General features: G+C 68.3%; 1 protein-coding gene across 5 annotated transcripts; it reads right to left on the reverse strand.

Moving 5' to 3' along the window:
- Window positions 1–586: 586 nt before the first annotated feature.
- On the reverse strand, window positions 587–21220 carry ARHGEF16 (Rho guanine nucleotide exchange factor 16). Of its 5 annotated transcripts, none has more exons than XM_080800165.1 (15): window positions 21087–21220; window positions 13174–13777; window positions 11256–11301; window positions 9984–10153; window positions 8862–8918; window positions 8360–8520; window positions 6175–6327; window positions 5944–6073; window positions 5357–5431; window positions 4969–5061; window positions 3768–3919; window positions 3237–3428; window positions 2282–2355; window positions 1638–1739; window positions 587–1135 (listed from the first exon to the last, which is right to left on the reverse strand). In XM_080800165.1, the coding sequence occupies exons 2-15, from the start codon at window positions 13756–13758 to the stop codon at window positions 996–998; spliced, it is 2130 nt and encodes a 709-aa protein (XP_080656291.1). In that variant the 5' UTR covers window positions 13759–13777; window positions 21087–21220; the 3' UTR covers window positions 587–995. The 5 variants fall into 5 exon arrangements, with proteins under 5 accessions (XP_080656291.1, XP_080656293.1, XP_080656292.1 ...); XM_080800167.1 differs by lacking the exon at window positions 21087–21220 and adding an exon at window positions 17422–17623; XM_080800166.1 differs by lacking the exon at window positions 21087–21220 and adding an exon at window positions 16167–16562.
- Between the last annotated feature and the right edge of the window lie 1897 nt (window positions 21221–23117).

The raw sequence follows: 23117 nt of genomic DNA on the forward strand, positions 1-23117 counted from the left end.
GGCACGTCCTCCTCCGCACTCGGGCCTCCCACCGGCTCAGTGGGCTCCCCCAGGCGCCCACTGCCCGGCGGGAGATGGGGAGCCACACTCCTGCCTTCAGACCGGGCAGATCCTCCTAAGGCCCGGAGCCGCCACCGCAAACAGCACTGACCCCGCCGAGGGGCCCTGGACCGGGGACAGACCGACCGCAGGGCTGGCAGGACATGACCCAGCCTTCCTGCCTGGCCTAGCAGCCCAGACCCCAGGCCAGCCTGCCCTCCCCACGTGCACGGCAGGGGGAGCAGATGCGCTGAGGGAGGTAGGGGCTGGGGGACATGCCAGCAGGGTCCCCAGACCCACTGGCCAGGCTGAGCCCTGCAAGGAGCGTGTGGGGATGGGGGTCAGGAGTCCCTGGCCTTGCCCTGCACCCTTCATGTGGACAGTCAGGCCGAGGCCACAGAGGAGCAAGGGGGACCACGAACAAGGCCCCAGGACCCACCACAGGCGCCACACCCGGAGCCAGGCCTGGCCCTCGGCACCTTGGGGCCTCCGCCGGGACTCATCCGGCGTCCTCCTGGGCAGACTGCCAGGGAGACCCAGGTGTTGAAGAAATACTTTAATGTCTGTGAAAACCTCAGCATCTCCGCACTGTCCCTGCAGGGTCACCTCCCTCCGGCAGAGCCGTCCGTCCCACACAGGGACAACAGAGGGAGCTGAGCCCATGTCCGGTGCAGCCACAGGGCGCTGGGGGAAGGGCGGGGCTCCTCCCTGGGGCTCCGCTGGCGGGGGTGGGGGGTGGGGGGTGTGTCAGGCCGCCGTGGCCCGAGAGCTGGCTGGGAGGATGGTGACCTTCCTCCCTGGAAGAATCTGGATCCAGCACTGGGCCTCGTGCACACCCACAGACCGCTCCATTTCCTGGGACAAGCCCCCCCGCCCCCCAGGAGCCAGGCCGCTGCTGGAGCCGTCTGGAAGCAGAGCCTGGCCGCGGGGCGGGGCGGGGCGGCGAGGCGAGCGGGCTACACGTCGGTTTCCACCCGCAGCCGCTCCATCCGACGCACGTTGCCCTCCACGGCCACGCGGCTGGTGATGCATCGGGCGAAGTCCTCGGGGAACCAGCCCGTCTCCCCGTCCCTCAGCCGCTCGCCGTAGACCCAGCCTGAACACAGATGCGGGGCAGGTGAGCGCAGGGTCCGGGTTCCGGGAGACGCCAGGGCCAGGCCTCCCGCAGAGCAGAACACCGCCCCCCACCCTGCTCCTCCTGCAGGGCCTGGCCCCGGGTCACGGGCCGCTGGTCCTCCAGCCGCTGCTCCAACTGGACCCTGGCGTCAGTGGCTAAGCGGGCCCCGGCCAGCTTCGGGGCCCCCAAGAGGAGCGCAGCCACCCTCCTCCCACTGAGGACACAGAGCGACAGAGAAGCTGGTTCTGATCCTGTGACTCAGGGACCTTTGAACAGGCCCTGGAGGAAGGAGGCTAAAGGGCCTCGGATCGGGCCAGGCCCACCGAGAGCAGGTGCAGAAACCGCGTCTGGGGGGCCCGGCTCAGGGTCAGCGGCCCGCACCTGGCGTGCTCCGGACCCTCGTGGGGGCGCCGGACTCTCGCTCTGGGGTCCACCCCACCTCCATCTGAACACCACTCAGGCGCAGCCGCGCCGCGCTCACCGTCCTCCTGCTCCAGGACCAGGACCACGTCGGCCTGCTGCAGCGTGATCTCGTCGGCCTGCCTGGCCAAGTAGGCCTTGGTGATCTCCACCTGGGGCAGGTCTGCGGGGGCCGGAGGGGGCGGGTGTCAGCGACAAGGCTGTCCCCAGGAGGGCCAGGGCCAGGGGCTCTGCTGCCCCAGGTCGGGCAGGGCTCCCCCTCCTAACACATCCCTTGCGGCGCGGTCTAGTGGGACCCGGGGGGCTCCGGCCACACGGCTGCTTCCCTCCGGAGGCCACAGGACCGGCTGCTCCTGCTTTCAGAGCCAGAGCACCAGCGCCAGCAGAGGGGGACCCGGCTTCTAAGGGGCAGGGCTGGAGCCAGGGTGACAGGTCGATGGGCACTGTGGCCTCAGTCAGCTCCAGTCCCTGGGTGCAGGGCAGCCTTCGCTCCCCGAGCAGAGCAGGAAGGCCCCGGGACAGAGCCGGGTGCATGAGGCACCCACACGTTTGCGGCTCTGGGGTCCCTCACCTGGGTGGCTCACCCTGGGGGCAGGCAGTGGCATGGACAGAGAGCTGGTCAGCGCCTCTTAGCTCCATGCCAACCCCCTGCCCAGGCCTGGGGACAGGGCTCGGAGCCCTGCTCAGTGTGGAGCAGGCACTTACCTCCTTTGTTGGTGGGGCCCTGCCCCTGCCTCTCCCTGTGCGTGAGCGCCGTGATCCACCGGGCCCGGTCACTCCTGCAGTTGGAGAGGGGATGCGTGAGGCCCAGCCTGGGGACCTCTGGCTTCACACGTCCCGCCCACAGTGCGGCACCGTGGAGAGATGGGGGTCACACGGCCAGGGGTTCCTCGAGCGTGCCCCCAAAGCCCTCAAGGTGTGATGGGCAGTGGCCACAAAGGGTCACGCTGCCTGGGCGCCCTCTCCTGACCCCCACAAACCACTGAGGGGCCACCTGGGGGAGGTCATGGGGCAAAAGAGAGCGGCAGGCAGGCTGACCCTGAGTCCCACCTGCCCAGTATCCCGGAGTCAGGTGGCAGCCTCACCCCCACAGCCCGGGCCACCCCGTCTGCCAGCGCTGGGCCCCAAGCCCACTGTCCCGTGCCAGTTTAAGGCTTTAAACCTTCTTCTCAATTTCCCATCTGGAGGGAGCATGGAGACCAAGCCAGCCCCGTCCCGTTCTCCCTCATCTGCTGAGTGCCTGTGGTGCTGGCGTCTCCATGTGCTGCCTACCCCCTTCCAGACGGTTCTGACCTCTCTACCCCCCACCCCACCGCTGGCACCTGGGCTCCAGCCCTGCCTGGTTCTCAGCAGAGGCCTCCTGCCTCAGGGCCTTTGCATGGCCGTGCCTCTGCCAGGCTCCCCTCCCCACATGGCATTGTGCCAGTCAGGCTGCCCCCAGCGGGTGCTCCCTTCCCTGCCTTGCCTTCCTGCTTCATCGGTGCCCCCAGACACGCCCGACGGTCCAGCTGCTCGTCTGGCTGGCGTGCCCCCCTCCCAGCTGTGTGAACTCTGGGAGGACGAGGCTGCCCTGGCCTCTGACGCAGGGCCGGGCTCACGGCAGGTGCCCAAGAACTCGACGGCACGAACCCCTGCTCCCGGGAGCCCTGCCCGGACTCACGCAGAGTCGGAGGACAGCAGGATCTTCTCCTGGCGGCCCTCGCTGTTGCGCAGCAGGGTCACCCGGAAGGGGTGTGGCACCGAGGAGCTGCGGGTGCCGCCGCCACCCAGCAGGCCGGGGTCAGAGGGCTCCATCTTCTGGACCCGGATGTGGTCCACCTGGGCGTAGTCCTGAACCATGAAGCTATCCTCGCTGCGGGAAGACAGGCGAGTGGCCAGCTGTAGCGGGGGGGCCTGTGGGCAGCCTGGGGCCCCTACCCAGCTGGGGGGCACACAGTCAGAGGGATGAGCCTGAAAACCACCCCCCAGAAAACACGGGCCATGTGCTCTCTCGTCTGGGCCGGCAAACCCCGGTCTGCGGGCACTGAGAGGTGCCTGGCCACCCCACACGTCAGGGGATGCAGGGTGCTGCCAGGGACCGGCCAGGCTGGGCGGGGGACCCCAACTCTGAGGTCAGAGGACACTCCGGCGGCTGCCCTGCCTCCCCGGGCCCGATCGCAGGGCCACACAGCCCGGCACCACGGGGGCTCACCTCTTCTTCTTGGTGACCACCAGAACATCGTTGAACAGAAACAGATAGCACGTGGGCCGGCTGGCCAGTTTTCGGAAGAGCCCGGTTTCTTCTACCACGAAAAGCTCTCCACGCTTCAGCAGCCAGCGAGAGGCAGAGATCAGCGGGAGGGACTGGAAGGCAGAGCCGAAGAGGTGCCGCAGCTGGGGCGGGGGGCCGGGACGGGCGGGGCCCCTGCCTGCCTCCAAGGACTGGGGACCGGCCTCCCTGGCTGGACCGAGGAAGGCGGGGCGATGTGGCCTCGCCTCACACAAAGGGCTATTCAGTTGGGCGACAGGCACAAATGGGACAGCTGCTCTGTGCCAGGTCCCGCCCCGATCCCGCCCACCAGCCAGGACCGGCCCGTCCTGCCTCCGGCCAGGCCCCGGGGCCCTCCTGGCACCTGCTGAACACTCTCTCCAAAGTGGGAAGCAAAAGCCATCGTGGGGAAGCGTCCACACACCCTCACACTCTTCTCCAGGCCTCCGCGCCCTGCCTCCAACACGCGTGGGCCTCCTGTCCTGCCCACAGCACCCGCTGCCCCCGAGCTCCAGCCTTCCCGGCAGCCCCCGGAGGTCAGCAGCCCAGCCTGACGGAGGACAGTAGAGGCCCGGCCCAGAGAGCCGCCTCCAGGCCAGCTCCTGCGGAGTGGCTCCCACGGGGAAGGGTCTGTGTGTCTGCTCGTCACCCGCTGCCGGACAACCCCGCCCCCCGCCCCCGCAGCTGCTCCCCACAGAGGCAGGAGGCCCGTGGCCTGGGACGCAGCAGGACCTTGCTCGGTGGGGACGACGGTTTGGGCCCCGCCTGCTTGGGAGGGCGTGCAGGATTGTCTAGGCCCCTCCCCAGAATCGAGGGAGGCCCACGACGGAACGGGGCCTGACCCCCCAATCCTTTACCCCATTCCCAGCGCTGCGGGGAGCCCTGGCCCGGGGCGAGCCCTCCGGCCCACCCCGCTGCCCGCCCCTCCCCAGGCAGCCGCCCCCGGACAGCCCTGGGTGTGGGAGCACAGGCCAGAGAGACCCGTACGCCCACCTAGCCCCAGGCAGGAGGACTCCCACCGGGGGACTGGGAGCCACAGGGCACACTGTGGTGGGAAACTGAGGCCTGGAGCAGTTGAGGCAAGGGCCCGGGGCCGTGCCCCCGCCCTCCCAGGAGCCGGCTCAGGAGGAGGGGGAGCGCCTACCTTGACCCTGCCGAAGTCCAGCTGCGTGTGCAGCGTGTACATCTGCTCCGTGCGTTCCATCTTGTGGGCGCCCTCGTTGCACTGCTTCACCAGCTGTCGGGGGCCCGGAGGGCAGGCGCTGCTGCGGGCTGTGGCCCGGCCGCTCTGCCACCCACGGCACCCCAGCCCACTCCCGGGCCGCCCTCCATGCCGCCCCCCCCAACGGGCTCCCCGGTCACGTCCAAGCCCCTCTCCCTCTGGGCCTCGGTTTCCCCATCAGCACCGTGAAAAGCCCGAGATGGACGGTGCGGAAGCCTGCCCTGCCCTCAGGGTCCCCACCACTGGGCAGGAAGGGACAGGCCTCGGCTTGGTCCAGGCGCCCGCGCCTCTCCCCCCGGACGCCCCTCACCTTGCTGATAGCCTTGAGGGCGCGGCTGGCGGCCTTGTACCTCTCGGGATGGCCCTGACTCTTGAGGCAGAGAGTCTGCAGAGCGGACCCCGCGCGTCAGGCACCACATACCCTCCTGCGCTCCAGGCTTCAGGCCTGCGTGGGGCAGGGCCCCCCCACCCACGGACAGCAGACCCAGGTGGGGGCCACGGGGAGGTGGACAGCCCGTGTCCAACAGGCTCCTGCCAGGGCCCCTGGGGTGCACAGGACCCCAGCCCTTCCAGTCCTCGGCTGTCTTGGCCCAGTCTGGAGAAGCCCCCACAAGGACCCTGGAGGGTCTGACATCCCACCGGTCCAGACTGACCATCCTCCAAGCACAACCCACGTGCTGCCTCTGGGGGCTTGGCAGGCTCCCGCCATGTCTCGGTCTGTACGTACGCACGGGACACACGCCTGCCTGTGTGCACGTAGGACACGGGCACCCGCACGCGCGCCCTCACCCCCTGCCCCTCGGGCCACGAGCAGCATTTCAGAGGCTGGAGGCCCTGCAGGGAGCTCCTGGGAGCCTCCCGCTCCCTCCCCGGCGGGGGTCTGCGCGTCCTACTCACGTCCGTCAAGAGGGGCAGCCGGGTCACCCTCTGCATGGGGAGGATCAAGAAGGAGATCATGGGGAGACCCCCGCACGCGGGGCGCTTCTCGATCTCCTTCAGGGCCTCGTGGAAGGCGGCGTTGCTGTTCCTGCAACAGGGAACGGTCCCTCAGCTGCGGGGTGGGGCCAGGCGCCGCCGGCCGACGCCGGGCCCGGAGCGGACCCCCAGCCGCAGGGAGCCCGCGCTCACGTCAGCTTCTGCAGGGCGCGCTGCTGGTAGACCTCGTTGGAGCAGTAGGCGACGTAGGGGTGGAAGTGCTTCTCGGCGTGCTCCTGCAGGATGTCGCTGATGTCCTCCACGCACACCTGCGCCTTGTGCCGCTGCTCCAGGGCCTCGAAGAATCTAACCGGGGGAGAGCGAGGTGGAGGCCTGGCCGTCCCCCAGCACGGCACACGCCCATGCACACGCGTGCAAACACGCACGCAGGGGCAGGACCCCGGCAGGCGCGTGGGGGACCTGCCGCCCGGGGAAACCCCAGCACACCGGCCGCTTAGCCCGAACTAACCGGGCCGACCCGAGGCCCCTTCCTGTTGGGTTCTGGCAGGGATTCCTGCAGACACCACGGGCCGCAGACGGGCAGGACGGGGAAGCCGCCGCTCTGACGTGAGTTCCTGGACTTGGGTCAGACCCGCCGGGCGCCCTGGTGCTCTCTGCCAGCTTGGTGTGAGGCCAGGAGCTCCGGGCGGACTCCCCAGTGGTGGCCACCAGGTCCTGCTTCCTCCTGGGGTCCCCTTCTGAGATCCCCCTTGACCAGAGATCAGGAGGACAAGACCGGGAGGGAAGGAGGTCCCAGGCCCCCAACACTGCAGGCACCACGGAGCCGCAGGTCAGCCGCACCGAGCACCTGGGACGGGGACACCACCGGCCGGAGGGCGGGGATGGGTGGCGCCGCCCCTGCGAGACAGGGGCGGTGCTCCGGTTACCCTCGGGGAGGCCAGGCCGGGTCTTGGGGAGGGTGAACAAGGCCCTGGCTTTGAGGACGGGGTCCCTCAGACCCTGCTCGCTGGGTCCTGCTTGACCCTCTGCCCCGGGGGGCACCATGCGTCCATAAGGGGGAGCACTCTGCGAGCCCCAGCTCCTGGGCAGCCCAGGTGGACGGGGACAGGAATGGACAAAGACCCTGCCCCCTCAAGGAGGGCACGGGAGGCCCCAGCTGCCCAGGTGTAGGGCCGCACGCCTGTCCCTGGGTGGGCGGGCCACGCCGGTCAGCGCCTCCCCGAGCCATTCCAAGGTTTTCGAGAAAGTTCTGGGAAAGGTAGCCATCAGTTGCTGACTCAAAATAACTGAGTCCCAGGGAGGCCACTGTGACTGGCTCGGAGCTGCCAGGACCCAGCTGGAGCAGGAGGCTGGACTGTCGTACCCCGGGACGGTGACAGCCAGCCAGAGGCCCTGGGGAGCTCGGCACAAATGGGACAGCCGGCCCGTGGTGGGTCCAGGCCCTCCGCTGTGCCTCGGGGACATGGAGCAAAGGGTCAGAGCCGGTGGAGGGCAGCCGTCTAACCCAGGCCCCCGCGGAGTCAAAGGCTGCGAGCTTCCCCACGCTGCTCTGCTCTGCGGCCTGACCCGTCTCCGGGGACAGTCAGCAGCCTCCGCCCGCAGGGCCCTGAAACTCCACGGGGCCACAGGCAGCAGGTGCGGGCCGGGACTCAGGGAACCGGTCTGATGCTGGTGTGAACGAGCCAGGGCTGCGCCACCTTCTCCCACCGGCCCCCACCCTAGTCTGCCAGGGGCCCCGGACCCACTTCCTCAGGTCAGGGAGAGCGCTGAGGCAAGAGGGGAGGTGTCCCGGGGTCTCCTGGGGCCCAGGGCTGTGTGTGGGAGTAAACGCACACACACTCACAGACACGTGTGCACACACACCCAGCCACACACCTGCACAAGCATAGAGACGCACACACGCAGGCCCCTGCAGGCCCTCGGCGGCTCGCCCGGCTCCTCCTCCACCGCCGGGCCCTGTAACCAGAGCCCCGGGCCGGGCACTGGACACCATTGGGCACAACAGGACCCGAGGCACCAACTCGAGGCCCCTCCCGCCTGCTCCGTCCTGTGGCCACTTCAGGGCTTGGCGCTCAGCCCCCGGCACGGGACGTCCCGGCGGGGGGGTTGGGGGGGGTGGGTGCACGTAAGGCGCCCATCATCCAGCAGGTGCTGCACCATCTGACATCCGAGGGACGGGGCGCCGGGGGCAGGGTGCTCAGCCAGTCACGGAGCCCAGCACCGGGTGGCCTCAGGTCCGTGTTCCCTCCCAGCCCCCAGCGGCTCCCAACCTCCCACCCGCGGTCCCAGACCCAGATTGTCCCGAGACCCCAACATCGCCGTGCTGCCCCAGGGGTGGGCGGGCACCCTCACGGGCGGGCGCACAGCTGGGCCTCACCTCTTACTGGCGCTCAGGACGTCCAGGATGTTGGAGAAGAGGTGGTGGTGCTCGGTCTGGGTCATGGTCGCTCGCAGCTCCCTGGACTGCAGGAACTCGGCCACCAGGATGCCCAGGCTGTGCTGGTACGAGAACTCCGACGTGAGGATCTCAAAGATGGCCTGGTGGGGACAAGAGCAGTTTCTGGGGCCACCGTGTGCCTCGGGGACAGGGTCAGGGTGCAGGGCAAGCTCGGACCAGATGTCAGCAGCAGGTTAGAGGGGTATGTCTCATGCCCTCGGCTCAGTCTCTCATGAGCTGGGACGCTGGCAAGGACCCCCACGTGCGTCCAAGAAGGGGTGATGGAACCCCCGCCCCCCGCCCAAGCCAAGGGCATCAGCCATCATCCCAGTGTCCGGCCAGGAGGCGGGAGGCATCGCCGTGGCCGTCGTCCTGCCCCGTGTGCTGTGTGGTCTGCACCAAGTGCTGGGCACAGGGCTGGACGCCCTGCCCAGCCCCTTACCTCCTGCCTCTTGCGTTCCTCAGTAGACAGCTCGTCCAGGAGGCCGGACTCCACCACCTGAGGAAGGCACGGGCCTGGGAATCACGGGTTAGGCACATCCCAGAAGCCCAGCCTCCCCTCCAAAGAGCCCGGCGGCCACCGAGGAAGAGAGCGTCCAGAGGGAGCGGCTGGCGGACACCGCTGGGGTGAGGAGGGGGGCTCTGTCCCGCAGAGCTGGCCTGGTGGCTGAGGGGCGTGCTGGGGACAGGGCCACAACTCAGACACACGGGCCCAGGTGAGTCTGAGCCCTGCCCATGAGATCTGGGCACACGGTCCAGCTCTCCATGCCCTCAGGCCCCGGGGCCCCAGGCTGGTAAGCCCCCACCTCCTCTACCAGCCCACAGGCTGGGGTCCGAGCCCCTGAGCTCAGGTGGTGCCCTGAATCTCCGGTGGCGTGTCCTGACCCCGCCCCGACCCAGGAGACCACACGCCTGCAGCTGCCCTCCCTGCCCACGGGCTCCAGGGCAGCTCTGTCCCTGGGCTCTTGGGGATGGGTCAGGAGTGTGGCTGTCCTCCTGGGGTAGTGGGGTTCCTCCCCACACACCTGCTCGGGACACCAGGGCCTCTGTCCCAGCCAAGCTCTTCCCGGGGCCCCCGTGGCCCTGCCGGGCAGGGACCTGCCGTGATTCAAGCGTGGAGGGTGAGGTGGGAGTGTGACAGCGGCATGTGGCTCTCCTGAAGCCGAGGACCGGCCCTCTCCCTTCCCCTGCGGTCTCGGACCACTTGGACCCTCTGGCACTCTCCTGGGGGTGGGCCCCTCGGAAGGGGATCCTTTTGCCCACAGCTCCGGCAGATCAGTCCAAGTAGGGAGAGGACGAGGGGCTCACGGGCGACAGGCTTGTCAGACGAGCGCTGCCGATGGCATGTGGCCCTCATGGATCTGCCCCATGGGACCCAAACCCACGGAGTCCTCGGGGCAGGGCAGCCTGGAGGACAGCAGGAAGGGAACTCCCCGCTGCAAGCTGGGCCCAGAAGGTACTTTTGGAAGGTTTGTCCCCATAGCAGAGGAACCCAGGCTGGCTTCGAGGGGCCCACCGCCCAAAGGCTTGGGCTCAGGACCTCAGCCCTCTGTCCGGGTCCTACCTCTGGGAGCTGGCTCCAGGTCACCTGGGCAGGCCGGTAGCTCTTGACTACGATGGGGGCATCCGCCTTTCCCGTTCCATCCGGGCTGGACGGTTCATCGAGCAAGTCATCGTCGGACTCATGGCTGGTGTTCAGGCCCCGTTCCCGGATCTCCTGGTAGAACCCGGGGTCTGGGGAGATGGGGTGTGTCACCTGCAGGCCGGGGGGCTCTGAGCGGGCGTGGGAACCTGGGAACCTGCAGGCTGAGTCCTCCCAAGGGGACTCTGAGCGTGTCAGGCGGCGCAGGGCCCCCCAGAGCAGGCTCCCCTGGGGCTGGCCGGCTCCCATGGCTGTGCTGGGCCCAGCCCCACACGGGGGTGGCGTCTCTGTGCAGAATGTGGCACCTTCAGACCGAAACTGAGCCGACAAATCCCAGCCACGGGGGGCCGCCTTGGGTGGGGGCTGTTCCCAGGCCAAGCCGAGCACACCGGGTGCTGGCTCCCCAGAGCCCATCCCCCGGAGGGGCAGTCCCCGCTCTCCCGCTCTGCAGCAGCCCCACGGCGGCGACGGGCTGACCCTGGATCAGGGCAACCCCCACGCCCCTCCTTCCCATCCCGCCTCTGAGACCTGCTCACCACGGCTCCTCTCCCTGGGGCAGGAAGCTTGGCTCCTGCCCGCCCCCCACCCCAGGCCCACGGCTGTCTAGAGGCTGGGGGCTGGCAGGGAGGGAGGGCCCTTCCTGGCTGGGTCCCTGCGCCATAAGCCCCTCACAGCCCCTGGGTGCTCCATCCCGACGGCACAGACCCCTCCCCCACCTGCTGGGTGGTTCTGTTGGCATCCCACCCCTTGGCAGGCTACACACACTGCTCTGGGCCCTCCTGAGCCCCGACACCAGGCTCCCTGCGCACTGTGAAATGTACAGGCAATGCACACAGTGTGGGTGTCTACACCCGAGGCCAGCGCCTCGGGTGACCTTGGTCCCACCGGTCACTACAGGCCTGGCACATGCATGGTTGACAAACGTCTCCTGGGGTGAGTGCAAAGGCTCTGTCTGTCCCCTGCCCTTGGAACAGTTCAAAAGGGAGCACGAGGAAACTTTCTAGACCCAACAGAATGGCACAAATGAGCCACTGGGACCTCCCGTCCCTGCAGAAACCCCTCTCGGCATGTTCTCCCTGCAGTGCACCAGCCTCCCCCGCCCCCCAGCAGCCTGAGAGACCAGCCTCCCCTATGCCAGCCTGGCCTACGGCGGCTTCCTGAGGTCACCTCCCTTGTGGCCAAGGCCACACTCACCGTCCTTGAAGGAGCCCTTGTGCGCTCGCTTCCGTCCCAGCGTCCTCTGTGCAAACAGGAGAGACACAGACACGCCAGCAGTCAGCGGGGAGGGGAGGCAGGTGTGAGTCTGCCGTGAGCCCTCTACCCCTGGGGGCTCGAGGACCGCTCGGCACCACGCGTGCAGCCTGTTCAACAGCGGGGGCTCTGCCAGGCACCCCGATGATGCTCAATAAATGTGGAGGGAAGCCAGGCCACCAAGCAGAGGCCAGGGTAGGTAGGACGGGGTGGAATGGAGGCTCGGAGCAGGCAGGGCGGGTTGATGGGAGCTCGGCAGATCCAGGAGATCTGCCTGGAGGAGATAGCAGGACTGAACTAATCAAGAGCTGGTGCTCAGGCAGGTGGGGCGTTTCAACCGGGTGTGAAGGGAAGCCCACGCAAGGCTGGATGGGTCCGGCTGGAGGGGGCTGAGGTGGCCCAGGGGTGGGAGCTGGGGCCCCACACGGGGCCTCATGCAGTCTGGGACCTGGGACGGCAGGAAGGCCAGAGTCTAGCTCCCAGCATGGGTTTGGGGTCCCAGCAGCTGCTGGCAGGACTGCAAAGGCAAGTGGGGGTTCTCGGGGATTCCCCCACCCGTGGCCCCGCCAGCTGCCTGCTCAGAGCCTGCCTTCTTGGCCGGGACACGGTGTTTTCCTGAGCGGGAAGCCATGCCGGCTCCAGGAAAGGGAGAGCTGGTATCTCGGACGAGTTGGGGCCTGACAACTCCCTTTGCTGGGCTGGAAGGTGCGGTGCTCCAGCCACACCCGGCTACCCCCGTCCTGTGCCCCCGCCAGTGCCCCTCCTGCCTCTAGGCCTGTGCCCCTGGTTCACACCTCGGCTTTAACCCTCCTCGGGACCCTCTCCCCACCCCTGCCCCTGCCCTGAGCAACCGGGGAGCCAGCCCCTCCTCGGTGCTCCGTCGGCCCTGGGCACGGCCCCAGCCCAGACCTGAACACCCCAGGGCACCCCTGCCCCCTCACTGCTCTGGGAGCTCCCTGGGGCCCTGCCTCCAGGCCCCCCTCAGGACCCCAGCGCCAGCCACAGAAGAACTCAGGAAACGTCGGTTGTGCACTTGGCCCAGCGGCGAGCTGGCAGCTGGCCTGGTCCCGAGCCGCAGGCTGCTGGGCCTCCTGAGGCAGCCTCCGGGGCCTGGGCAGCTCAGGGAGGCAGGCAGGGGCCGTGCCCCACCTCCAAGGCCACGGGCATCTTTCAGCGGACGACAGCGGCCAAGGTGCATCCCAGGGCTCCCCTCTGCATGCTGGCTCGCTGGCACTGACGGCTGGGCTTGGCTTCTCCCCAGGCTGGGGCCACCGCTCACAGTCCCGGGGCATTCCTGGCAGAGGCAGCCGCGGGAACGACTCTGGGCACATGGACCCCGAGCAAGGGGGCCCTTCCCACTGGCCCTGGGCCAGTCCCGCTCTCTCGAGAACACCAGAGCACCAGGCTGTCGGGCAGGGGAAGGAGGGCGTGCGGGCAGAGAGGGCGTCAGACTTCTCCTGAGCCCCCCGCAGGGGCCCCTCGGGCAGACCGACCCGGGCCAGGTGCCGCTCGGAAGCCCTCCCTGCAGCTTGTCCCGCACACAGCCCGGCTCTCCTTGGGGCTCAGAGAGAGGGGCTCTTCCCTCTCCCTGTGCCTGAGAGTGAGGATCCTGGAGCCTGGGGGCCTGGGGAAAGCCCCCGACCTTTCTGAGCCTCAGCTGCCCCATCTGTAAAATGGGGATGTCACACTCAGCTCACAATCTGCCCACCGTGCACGACTGGGGTGAACCAGGTCAGGGATATGCACACAGTAGGCGCTCCCTGGGCCCCCACTGCACCATTAGGTGAGGCCCTGTCTACAAGCTTCCGAGGCCCCTTGAGGCACAGCCCCCGCCCCAGTGGCCAGGCGGATGGGCCCCTACCTTATTCTTGGCCGGACACCGAGCAGGAGGTGGGCTGGGCTCCTCGGCCAGAGCTTGGAGCTTGGGGCTGAGCCGGATGGGGGTCCTCTCCCCACCCGGCGCCCCCAGGCCCTTCATGGCCGCCCGGTAGGATTGGTTCCGCAGGTTCCGTCTGAGCGCTCCCTCGGGGCCCGTGTCCACGTCCATGTCGTCCAAGGAGAAGCTGGGGGCGGAGACGAGCCGGGGGTCCCTCCGGGCGGCTTCCTTGCTGAGCACGGCTGCCCCAAAGCTCTGGTGGCGGGCTGGGGTCTTGGCCTTGCTGGACACGGCCAGGCTTCTGGGGATCAGCTGCCGAGTGCCCATCTTGAGGGCCGCGGGGCTCTGTGTGCTCAGGACAACGGTCTGTGGCTCCTCGTCCTTACTGGACAGAGGTGGGGGCACCGAGGTGTCCAGCTGGAAGGCGGCATTGTCCCTGACCTGCAGGGAGTCCCGGACCATGGGCAGCCCGGGTGCCGGGTTCCCCTTGGCATCGAGCCGCAGCTCGGAGTGAAAGCGGTATTCCAGCAGCTTCTCTTCCAAGGAGCTGTCCGAGTGTCGCTGGGACATGCTCAGTGGCCACCGTGTCCTGGGGCAAAAGCGCAGGGGTGAGGGCGGCACGCGGACGTCCACCCCGCAGCCCCCTGCAGACGGGCCCATCCATGGCTTCCCAGTACCCGCCCTGGCCAGAGACCCCACTGGGGATGCAGGGCTTGGAGGCCTGGAACAGAGCTGGGGAGGGCCCGGCCCCGAGCCCCCAGGACCCCTGGGGAGGTGGGTGGGGGGGGTGGGGTGGGGGGGCTCAGGCCTGCAGGGCCCCAGGCGGTTGGGACTGCGCCAGAGGACATGCCTGCTTCCTCCGGTGGGCACACACAGCGAGGGCAGACCCCACGCCTGGGCTGCAAGCGTGGGGCGGTGCAGGCCGCCCGGACCGGGGCCCTGGAGACCCGAGCTTCGGCAGCCCGGGGCCCCTGGGCGCCATCCCTTGCCGGTCGGGCGATGCACGACGGTAACGCCGTCTGGGGGGTCTTCTGATGCCCGCCTCAGACAGTGCGGGCCGCCACCCCAGCCTCCGCCGCGCCCCCGAGCTCTGGAGCAGCAAAGCTAGGCGCCGCCGTGCTGGGTTGGGGGTACAGCCTCACCCCCCCAAACACCCCGGCCGTCCTCACTCTTGGTGCGCAAATGGAGAAACCCAGGAGCCAGCCCTGGGATGGGGAACAGGAGGTTTGGGTCACCAGGCTCGGACCCAGGCCCGTCTGATTTCAGACCCTTCTCTGCGAGACCCCGTGTGGCGATTCTGCCCCGGCCGGTGCCACCCAGCCTTCCCACACGTCCAGGGACACTCGGCGTTTTTTCCCCCGTGGATGAACTCGGAACAAGTGAACTCAGAACGGGGCCGACAATCCCTTTCTGCAGAGCCTGGCCGGGCACGGTCACCGCGCGTGTGTGGACACAGAGGGGAGGGAGGTGCTGGCAGAGCCCGAGCCCCAGCCTGCTCTCCCTGCGTCCCTTGGATGCCCATCTCTCCCGGGGCCCCGAGCCCCCAGCCGTGCGGAGCCTGCTGACCGGCGTCTGTGAGCGTCTGTGGGCCAGCCGTTCGGCTCATCAGGGCTGAGGGGTCCGCTCCACCGGCGTGGACAGGCCCACCGCCACCTTCCCACTCGGGGCCGGGCAGAACCAACGCCAGCCTCCCGCCTCCGGGGCACCAGCATCTGGCCAGTGACCGAGCCGTCCCGAGGGTCCACCTGCCGCCGTCGCGTCGCGCCCTCTGCTGCATTTTCCGCCTCCGTTTCAAAATCCGCAGATGGGCAGAGTCACGATGAGGCTCGCCTCCGGAGGCAGGAAGGGTTGCCCAGCCCAGCCCGGCCCGGCCACGACGCCTGAGCCCCCGCGGGAATGGAAGGCCGTGTCACCCTCCTGCTCCTTGCTCCAGACCTACAAGCAGGACAGGCGCCGGCTTGGGACGACTTGGCAGGACTGCCGAAAACTCACTCCGTATCGCTTCCTTTCAATTTTAAGAAAAGCAAGTGGCACGGCTCTCTGCGCCCTTCCTGCAGACACACGGCTTGCACGTGTTACGAGGGCCAGCGAGGCTGGGAGCCCGTTTCTCGGAGGGAAGAATTATATCTCCACATCACCAGCCCAGGTGGCCCAGGCTGGGTGCAGTTTCGCCGCCCGGGGCCGTGTGCCCTGCAGACCTCGGGCGGGAGGCAGGCCCATTGTCTCCGACAGCCCTAGGGAGAGTGAGGGTGTCACCACCTCTCCCCCACCCTGGGGGGTGTGCTGCCAGAGGGGCCCGGGCCTGTGCCGGCAGGCACGGAGCCTCTGGAGTCGAGGGACCCACTAGGAGGTCCCCAGCCAGGCCTACCCCCAACACTCGCCACCCCGCCTTGCATCGGGCCGCGTCCCCTGGGAAGTTCCAGGCCTCAGCTCCAGAATCCGTCTGTGAGGGGCGGCCGGGCTCTGGAGGGGTCCGCACCACAGACTAGTTGGGGGCCGGGCCAGAGGCCAGGCTCCCCACACCCCCGCTGCTGGTGCACACGCTCTCTGCTAAAACCATCCCAGAGAGGGTGTGCGGCCGAGCCTCCCGGTGACAGGGAGGGGCTGCCCGCGGAGCTCAAGCCACCCCCATGCCCGGAGGACACGGCCCACGCATTCCTGGGGACATTCTGAGTCACCGGCAGCTAGGGTGGGTGGTGCCATCCAGGCTCACACACCCCCACGTTAACTTTGTCTGCATCTAGCCAGGCCGGGCCTGGAACGGGGTTTCTGGTAGACGTCGCTCTATCTGGGGTCCAAGCAAAGTGCACCCATGCGGGTAGGGAGCCCGAAGCCGGAGACGTTTGCCAGGGCTCTTCTTCGAGGCTCCTGCCGCGGCTGCACACCTCGCGGCTGCACGGAGCCCAGGATGCAGCAAAGCCAGCACCGTGCCCGCCCCCCACCGGCCCCAAGCCGTCCTTCCTCTCCCTCGCCCCCACCTGAGGCCCCAGGCTTGGGTCTTCTTAGCCCTGTCCTCTGGACCCAGTCAGGGGCACGGCCTCTCCCAGCGTAGGGCAAAGTCTGCTCTGGGGCCCGAGGTGCTCCAACAGGAACCTGTCGGGCGAGCCACCGCCGGGTGTGACCTCTGTTCCCAGCAAGGTGGCCACACCCACAGGCCTGGGCTGCCACCAGTCCAGGGACCAGACCTGCAGGAGAGCGGGAGCTGTCTGGGGCTCTTCAGGGCCTCGGGACCAGAGCCAGCTCTGGGGAGCCACCGCCCCCACGGCCACCCCTGTGTCTCCTTCCTCCGCACGTTCGGGTTCCCGCACGTCCCTGGACACGGGTCCAAAACTCAGGCACCAAGACAGGCGTCACCTCCTCCGCTGCCCTGACCTCCGCCCCCACCCCAGGCCCCACAGCTGGTCCCTGATTCCTGCTCCTCGGAGAGCTCCCAGGAGGAAGGCTGGCATCGGCCCCCCTCTCCCGGGCGCGTGGACGGGACCCCAGCCCCCCGTGTCGTACCCGTGTGTTAGCTCAGCTCCCGAGCAGGAGTGGGACGCCCACGGCCGGCCTCCCTCGTTAATCATTCCCTCTTGTTGACTCGGGCTTTCCTCCTGCTCCCCTCCCCCCCCCCCCCCCCCGGGCATTCCTCGTCCCTGCCTCATCCGCCTTGACCGTAAGCTGCATTCGGTCAGTGGATCCAGTGGATCGGCTCCGCGTCTCCCCAGGCCCCTCCCCCAGCCCCGCCCACCCCAGTCCTTTCCCGGGGTCCCCCATCTATCCCAGGCTCCAAGGTGGCCTCACACGCGGGAGAGCTTTGTCTCCCGCTGGTAACTGGCTGAGATCAGAGCCCGAGGGAGAGGATTTCTTCCAGAACAGGAGGTCTCTTCTCTGGTCTAGGGTTCTGCAGCCGGCGAGACGTCTGACGTGTCCGACCTCGCCTCCCCGGATTGTGGCCTGAGGTCCCCCCGGCCCGCTTTACTGGGGAGTTCTGATGCTCCGGCAGACAGCCCCAAGTTCGCCCCTGAGCCACGCGCTTATGCCCCCTTCCAACCTGTCCTTGGGTCTAGCGGGTATGGGCGTGTGCTGGGGACATTTCGTCCACACTTCCTCCCCGTTTTCTCCAGCCCCTCTCTCGGGGGCAGCCTGGGTGGGCGCTCAGGCCCCTGGCGTCACCTCCGCACCTTGCTCTCTCCCGTCCCGTGCTCTCACCCCTCTGCCCTCCCGGGGGCGGGCCCAGCCTTCCCACCACACCTGCCCCGCTGCTGGCCCCGTCCTGTGAGCGCCCGCTCCCGCTCTAGGACGCTTACAGCTCCTCTTTGGCCTTGGCCTGTCCATCCCCTGGGCCTGTCACACCCTCGCAGGCACCAGGCTGTCCTCAACGCCCAGCAGTCCTGCTTGGCTGTCTGCTCGGACTACGCAGAGCCCACTGGCCTCACGTCGGGAGGCTGGTGTGCGGGGGCGCACGCACACACGTGAGCACAGAGGCCCCACGGGCTCCCGGGCCCCCCACTGTCCCGGTGTCTGTGGCCGGCGGCCTCTGCAGAGTGGCCGTCCCCGTGTCCTCACTGCTGCTGGCCTTTGCCTGGTGTCCTGGGGCCAGTGCGAGGGAGGGACCAGGGCACAGACTCTCTCTGCTGCCTCTGGGCAAATGCCAGCCAGGCTGTCCCGGCAAGAGTGTCGCCGAAAGGGAGGTCAGATGCTCCGACCTCTCGGGTCCCAGGGGTGGGGCTGCCCCCTGGCACAGGGGGCCCCGCAAATCTCCTCCCGGGAGGCCCAGGGCAGTGAGGGCTGCGTGCTGCGCGTCTGACTCTCTGAAAGTCTGTGGGTCCTTTGGGAGCAGGGACAGTCGATGTCCCCAGGGTGGGCTCAGTCCCCAAACTGACAAGTGAACGCTGGCCATCAGGGTACTTGCTCTGCGCCGTCCCCTTGCCCTCGGGCTGCGTCCTCCCCAGGAGGCCCCGGGGTTCCGCGCGTGGACTCAGCTTCCAGCCACCAGAAACCGCCAGGGATGCATCACGGCGGCTTCCGGATCCGTCCGTGCCACCCCTGGGTGACATCAGGGTGACTCCCTGCTGTTCCTGCTCCAGGGGGCTGGGGAGGCCGGTCCCCCGCTGGGTCCTTGTAACCCTTGGCGTAGAGTCTCCCTCCGTAGCACACGCAGGGCAGGAAAGGGGCACTTGCCGCGTGGGACGCAGGAACGGCAGCAGGTGGGGTGGGGGGAGGACCCAACTCGGGGAGGGCGCAGACCGAAGCGGCACTCGGCACCGTCCTCACTGCGGTGCGGCCCGGCCCTGCTCGGCGGGGCCCTCACAGCCCGGTGCCCCTCGCTCCCTCGTTCCCAACAGATGGGCTTCCTGGGACCCGGGCGGGCTCCGTGCCGTCTCCCTGCCACTGCCTCGCAGATGGACCAGCGGCTCTGCCCACAGCTGCTCCCCCAGCCAGCAGGACCCACACCACTTCCCCCGTGGGGCCTCCGTCCCCTCTGCCCTGGTCTCTAGGTCCGGCTGACCCCACCCTGCCTTGTGGGGCTCAGCCTCTCCAGCACCACCCGCCCGACCCTGGTCCTTGCTCAGGGTGACTTGAGCCACAATGATGGGCTCGTGCTTGGGCAGTCCTGCCCGGCCAGCCTCAGGGTCACACGGAATTCGGGGGCAGGATTTGGCGTTTTGAGTCACAGCGCACAGCAGACGGGTCCGTCTGCAAGACGGCTGGGGGCGGCTCAGGACTCAGCTGGGGCAGCCCCCCTCCCCACACTTGGCAACGCCCAGAGGCGTTCTTGGAGGTCGCAGCCCTGGGTGTGTAGGTGGAGACCGCGGGCGCCCCACCACAGGAAACTTTCCGGAGCAGATGTGTGCAGCGCCAAGATGGGGAGCCTGGCGCCACTGACCAGAGGGCCCCCTGCTCACGGGGGGGGGGGGTCAGGGAGACCCACCCGGCCGCCGGCAGCCTCGCACCCAGCCTGGCAGCAGGGAGAGGCCGTGCTGTGCCCCACCCCCTGCCGCCCCTGCCACCCCCCGGGGCAGGAGCCTCCCGTGGCCTCTTGCTCTGAGGCTTGCAGGTGCGGGGAACAGTCACAGAGAAACCCACCTCCCGGGTCAGCCTGCAGTGCTCCCCCCGCCACCACAGGCTCACCCACGGCTCGCCGGCTCCTGTCTCTCGGTCCAGAAGTCCCATAAACTGGACCCCTGTCCCAGACTGGGCTGACATGCATGGTGTTCCCCCAAGAAGCCCCAGATGGGAAATCAGAGCCCTGAGTCGGACAGGTCGCCTGACCCGCTGGCCAGCAGTTGTCTTCCAAATGCCTTCTTCCCCGCTGTGCCTGTAGCTCGTCATGCCCTTCCTTCCAGAAGGTGGTATGTCCCCTGACATGTGAGGAAAGCCGGTGGGGTCAGGCTGCCCGTTAGCAGGGAGCTGGGCGAGGATGAGCCAGTGGGCGAGCGGGGACTCCTGCTGGCAATGAAGACGCCGCTACACACAGGGGTCGCCTGCGCACCACGTAGCTGCGGCCACCATCCATCTGGAAACCGAAACTAAAATTCTGGGCGCCAGACACAGGGTGAGAGGTGGTACCGTCGGATCACACACACAGACCAGCGTCCTTGGGGGTGGCGCCTGTGGGGACCCCAGCAGGCCGCTCGGCTGCCCCCCTCGCTTCCTCACGCACAGCGCAGAGCCGCCCCGTTGGGTCGGAGCCCGGCCCTGGGAGCCAGAGCCCTCCTGGCACAGGTGTCTCCCTGCAGATGTCCCGGAGTGGGGAGGGGCCCTCTGCTCGGCTCACTCCCTCTTCCTCTCCAGGCGGCTTTTGTCCAAGTGACTGAAGACCTCACTTCTGGGAACCCCCAAGACCCTGCCTTCTGCCGCTCTCTCCCTGCAGGACTCGGGGAGACCTGGGGAGAGGCTCTGTCCTGCCGGCCGCGGGCCTCGCCAGGGGAGTGTCCAGACTGCGGGCTCAGGTGCGCTGACTCAGTGCCCTCCCTGTGGGCTCCTGACTCCTCCTCTTCCACACAGGAGGACACTGGGGCCCAGGGGCTTATGTCACTTGCCTGAGTTCACACGGACCCAGGATTTGAACCCAAGGGCCGCCACACCCCTAAGCACTAGGCTGGGGGTGTGCGGGGTCGGACTCCGCAGGTGCCCCCTGAACCCCCACAGACACAGAACAGGGGCAGACTGTTCACCTCAAGGACAGAGGGAGAGTCAGGCGCTCCTGGGCTCCGGGTCTGGTGCCCATGTCCCCCCATGCCCAGTGCTGGGCTGAGGTCCGCCCCGAGCTCAAAAGGGATTCTTCCTTCCCAGATGCAGAAACGCAGGCACGGAGGCCGGTGGGCAGTAGGAGGGGCCCCCGGCCCTCAGGAGCGGCCCCACACGCCTCCCTCCGTCCTCCCCTACCCGCAGAGAGTGAGCAGGACGCCCGCTGCTGCGTCCGCCCCCCGACACCCACCGCGGGGGAGGCGCTGCTTTCCGGTGTCTGGAGCGCAGGTCTTCACCTGGGGGCCGCTAACTGCAGGCCAAACTGGGTTTGCGCAGCAGATTCTCCAGGGTTTGGGGGGAGGGTGGTTTCGTGCGCCCCCGCCCCACCCCCATTTTCAAAGGTCCGGGGGCGCCCCCACGGTCTGCCGGCTCCGCGGTCGACGCAGGAGAGAAGCGTCCCCTCGGGGTGCCGACGCAGCAGCCCGGGGGCCAGGAAAGGCAGGGGCGGCGGCAGGACGCCCGAGGCCGTGGGCGGGGTCCCCGCCGGGGTCCAGCCGCGGGCCTGGCGCGCTCCGTCCCCGGGCAGCCCGGGCGAAGGGACCGAGCCGCGAAGTTCCGCCGACGGGCGCAGCGCCGGGCGGGGCGGGGACGCGCAAGGGAGAGAAGGCGCCCCGGGGTCACCGGCCCTCCCCGTCCCCAGCTCGCTCCCCCGTCCCCAGGCTCACCTGCGCCGCGGCGCGGAGGACGTGGCGGCGAGCGGGCGGCGGCTCCGGCCGGTCTGGCTCCGCGCTCCGCGCCCCGGCCGCCGCCGGGTCCCTCCCAGGCCCCGCCCCCCACTTCCTGCGCGGCCCCCGGGGAGGCGCGGGCGCGGGGCCGTCGGGCCAGGTGGGCGCCCGGGTGGGCGCGCGGGCCGGCGGGGGGGGGGGGCGGGCGGAAGGGGACGGCGGCGCGGCGCCCCGGGCACCTGGCGGTGCAGCTGCGTCACGGTCCCCACCTGGCCGGCCGGCGCTCACGTGACCCGCTGGCCGGGCGGCCGCACCCCCGGAGGCCGCCGTGTCCGCCCGCGGCGCCGCCCCCGCACCGCCCTCCTCGGTGGCTGCCGGCCTGTCGCGCGCGGGTTTGGGGCGGGGGCGGCCGGCTGGGACCCTGAATCCGCTCCCACTCTCCTTCCGGGCCTGGCTAGGCTGCCTCCTCCTCCAGGAAGCCCTCTGGGAAGCTGACGAGCTCTGCAGGGAAGCCGGATCTTTGCGAGGCAGAAGAGGCCCCAAGCTCTGGCATCTTTGGAAAGTGGCGGCCGGAGGCGGCCCAGCGAGGCACAAAGCGCTCGCGCTGCCTTTACGTTGTGGCTGTGGATGTGAAATGTGGGGGTCCGGGAGTGGCCAGTCAAGAAAGAATTCTTGAAACCTCTTCGGTGCAAAGAGGGTGCTTTTATGAAGGCAGGGGGACAGGACGCGTGGGCGGAAAGCGCTGCGCTGGGGGCCCCAGGAGAAGCTGGGAGGGGGTCGGGAAGAGGGGAAGTCTCTCAGGAATTTGGAAGGAAGGGAAGCAAGCCCCCAGGAGGGGCTAGCTGAGGTCAAGAAAAGGTCATTTCCCGAAATCAGAGGGAGGCAAATCCTAAGAGACTCTTAACTCTGGGGAAAACTCAGGCTGCTGGAGGGTGAGGGCGGGGGGATGGGGTCACTGGGGAATGGGCAGTCAGCAGGGCCCGGGATGGAATGAGCACTGGGTGTTACTCGAGGCTGATGCATCACTGACCTCTCCCTCTGAAACCAATGTGCCCTACATGTTAAATAACTGAATTTAAATAAAATAATTTTTTTTTTAAAAAGGAAAAGTTCCTTTACTACTGGCTAGTGAACCCTCAGTCATGAGATGCTGCAGATGCGTATCAGTGGGCCACAGGCGTGGGGATGATTGCTAACACGGACCTTGGGGAGGAGGGTAGAGATAAAGGAAGTTTCCAGAGGAATTTTTACAGGATCCTGGAGGTCAGGCTAATGTCAAGCTAAGGTTACCTTCTGCCTCTAGCAGAATATTAGCCTCGAGGCAGCCGAACTTCTGGAGGAGGGTCACTGTGCCTGCCCCAAGGGTTTGTCAATGGACTGCAAAGGAAATTTAATTTTTTGTAGATTTTTGTGGATTTCTTTTGCCTCCTTTGTTCTGCGCCTCAGCTGTTAGCACCATCTCCTGAGGCTTGGAAAGGAAAGTGCCTACCGGCCTGCACAAGGTCCAGCGGACTCCAAGCCTGGCCTTGCCAGGTCTTGTCCATGGAGTTTGCCCTGAGCAGAGGCTGCTGCCGCCCCACCCCCGGGGAGTCCGGGAATCAGGGTCCTTGTGCAGGAGATGCCGGGGCTGGGACAGGTGGGCTTCCGTCCTGCGTCAACCTGCCCTTCTGCCAGGCAGGCCCCTCCTTGTCATCCTGCCTGCCCCGCACCGGCCCCGGGGGCAACAGCCGTGTGCGCTCACGTGTACCCCCGCTCGGGAACCGTCCATGGCTCCTAGTGGCGTCTTCCACCAGGGGCAGCGGTCGCAGCTCCGGCATGAAGCCCATCCCTCCTGCTCACACCCTGCCTGGGCGGCCACTGACCTTTCCAGGGGGAAGCCCGCAGGACGGCTTCCCAGGATCCTGCTGCACCGGAGAACGCAGCCCCGCTCGGGAGACCTGAGCCCTCCCGGGCGAGACGCAGCCTCTTGGCCCGCTGAGCTGCGGGTGAGCTGCCGCGGAGGCTCCGAGAGAGTGTGTTTGCCCCAGGTCA

Source organism: Martes martes (genome assembly GCF_963455335.1).
Source record: "Martes martes genome assembly, chromosome: 4".
Lineage (NCBI taxonomy): Eukaryota > Metazoa > Chordata > Mammalia > Carnivora > Mustelidae > Martes > Martes martes.

Bases quoted from the DNA above. Each gene is read 5' to 3' on its own strand.
- ARHGEF16 (XM_080800163.1), bottom strand. From the start codon at position 14,900: ATGCTGGTGCCCCGGAGGCGGGAGGCTGGCGTTGGTTCTGCCCGGCCC. The intron at 8,521-8,861 runs GTAAGGGGCTGG...TGTCCCCACCAG, and splicing joins AGGAACGCAAGAGGCAGGAG to GCCATCTTTGAGATCCTCAC. The intron at 2,356-3,236 runs GTGAGTCCGGGC...CTCCAACTGCAG, and splicing joins CTGCTGTCCTCCGACTCTGC to GAGTGACCGGGCCCGGTGGA.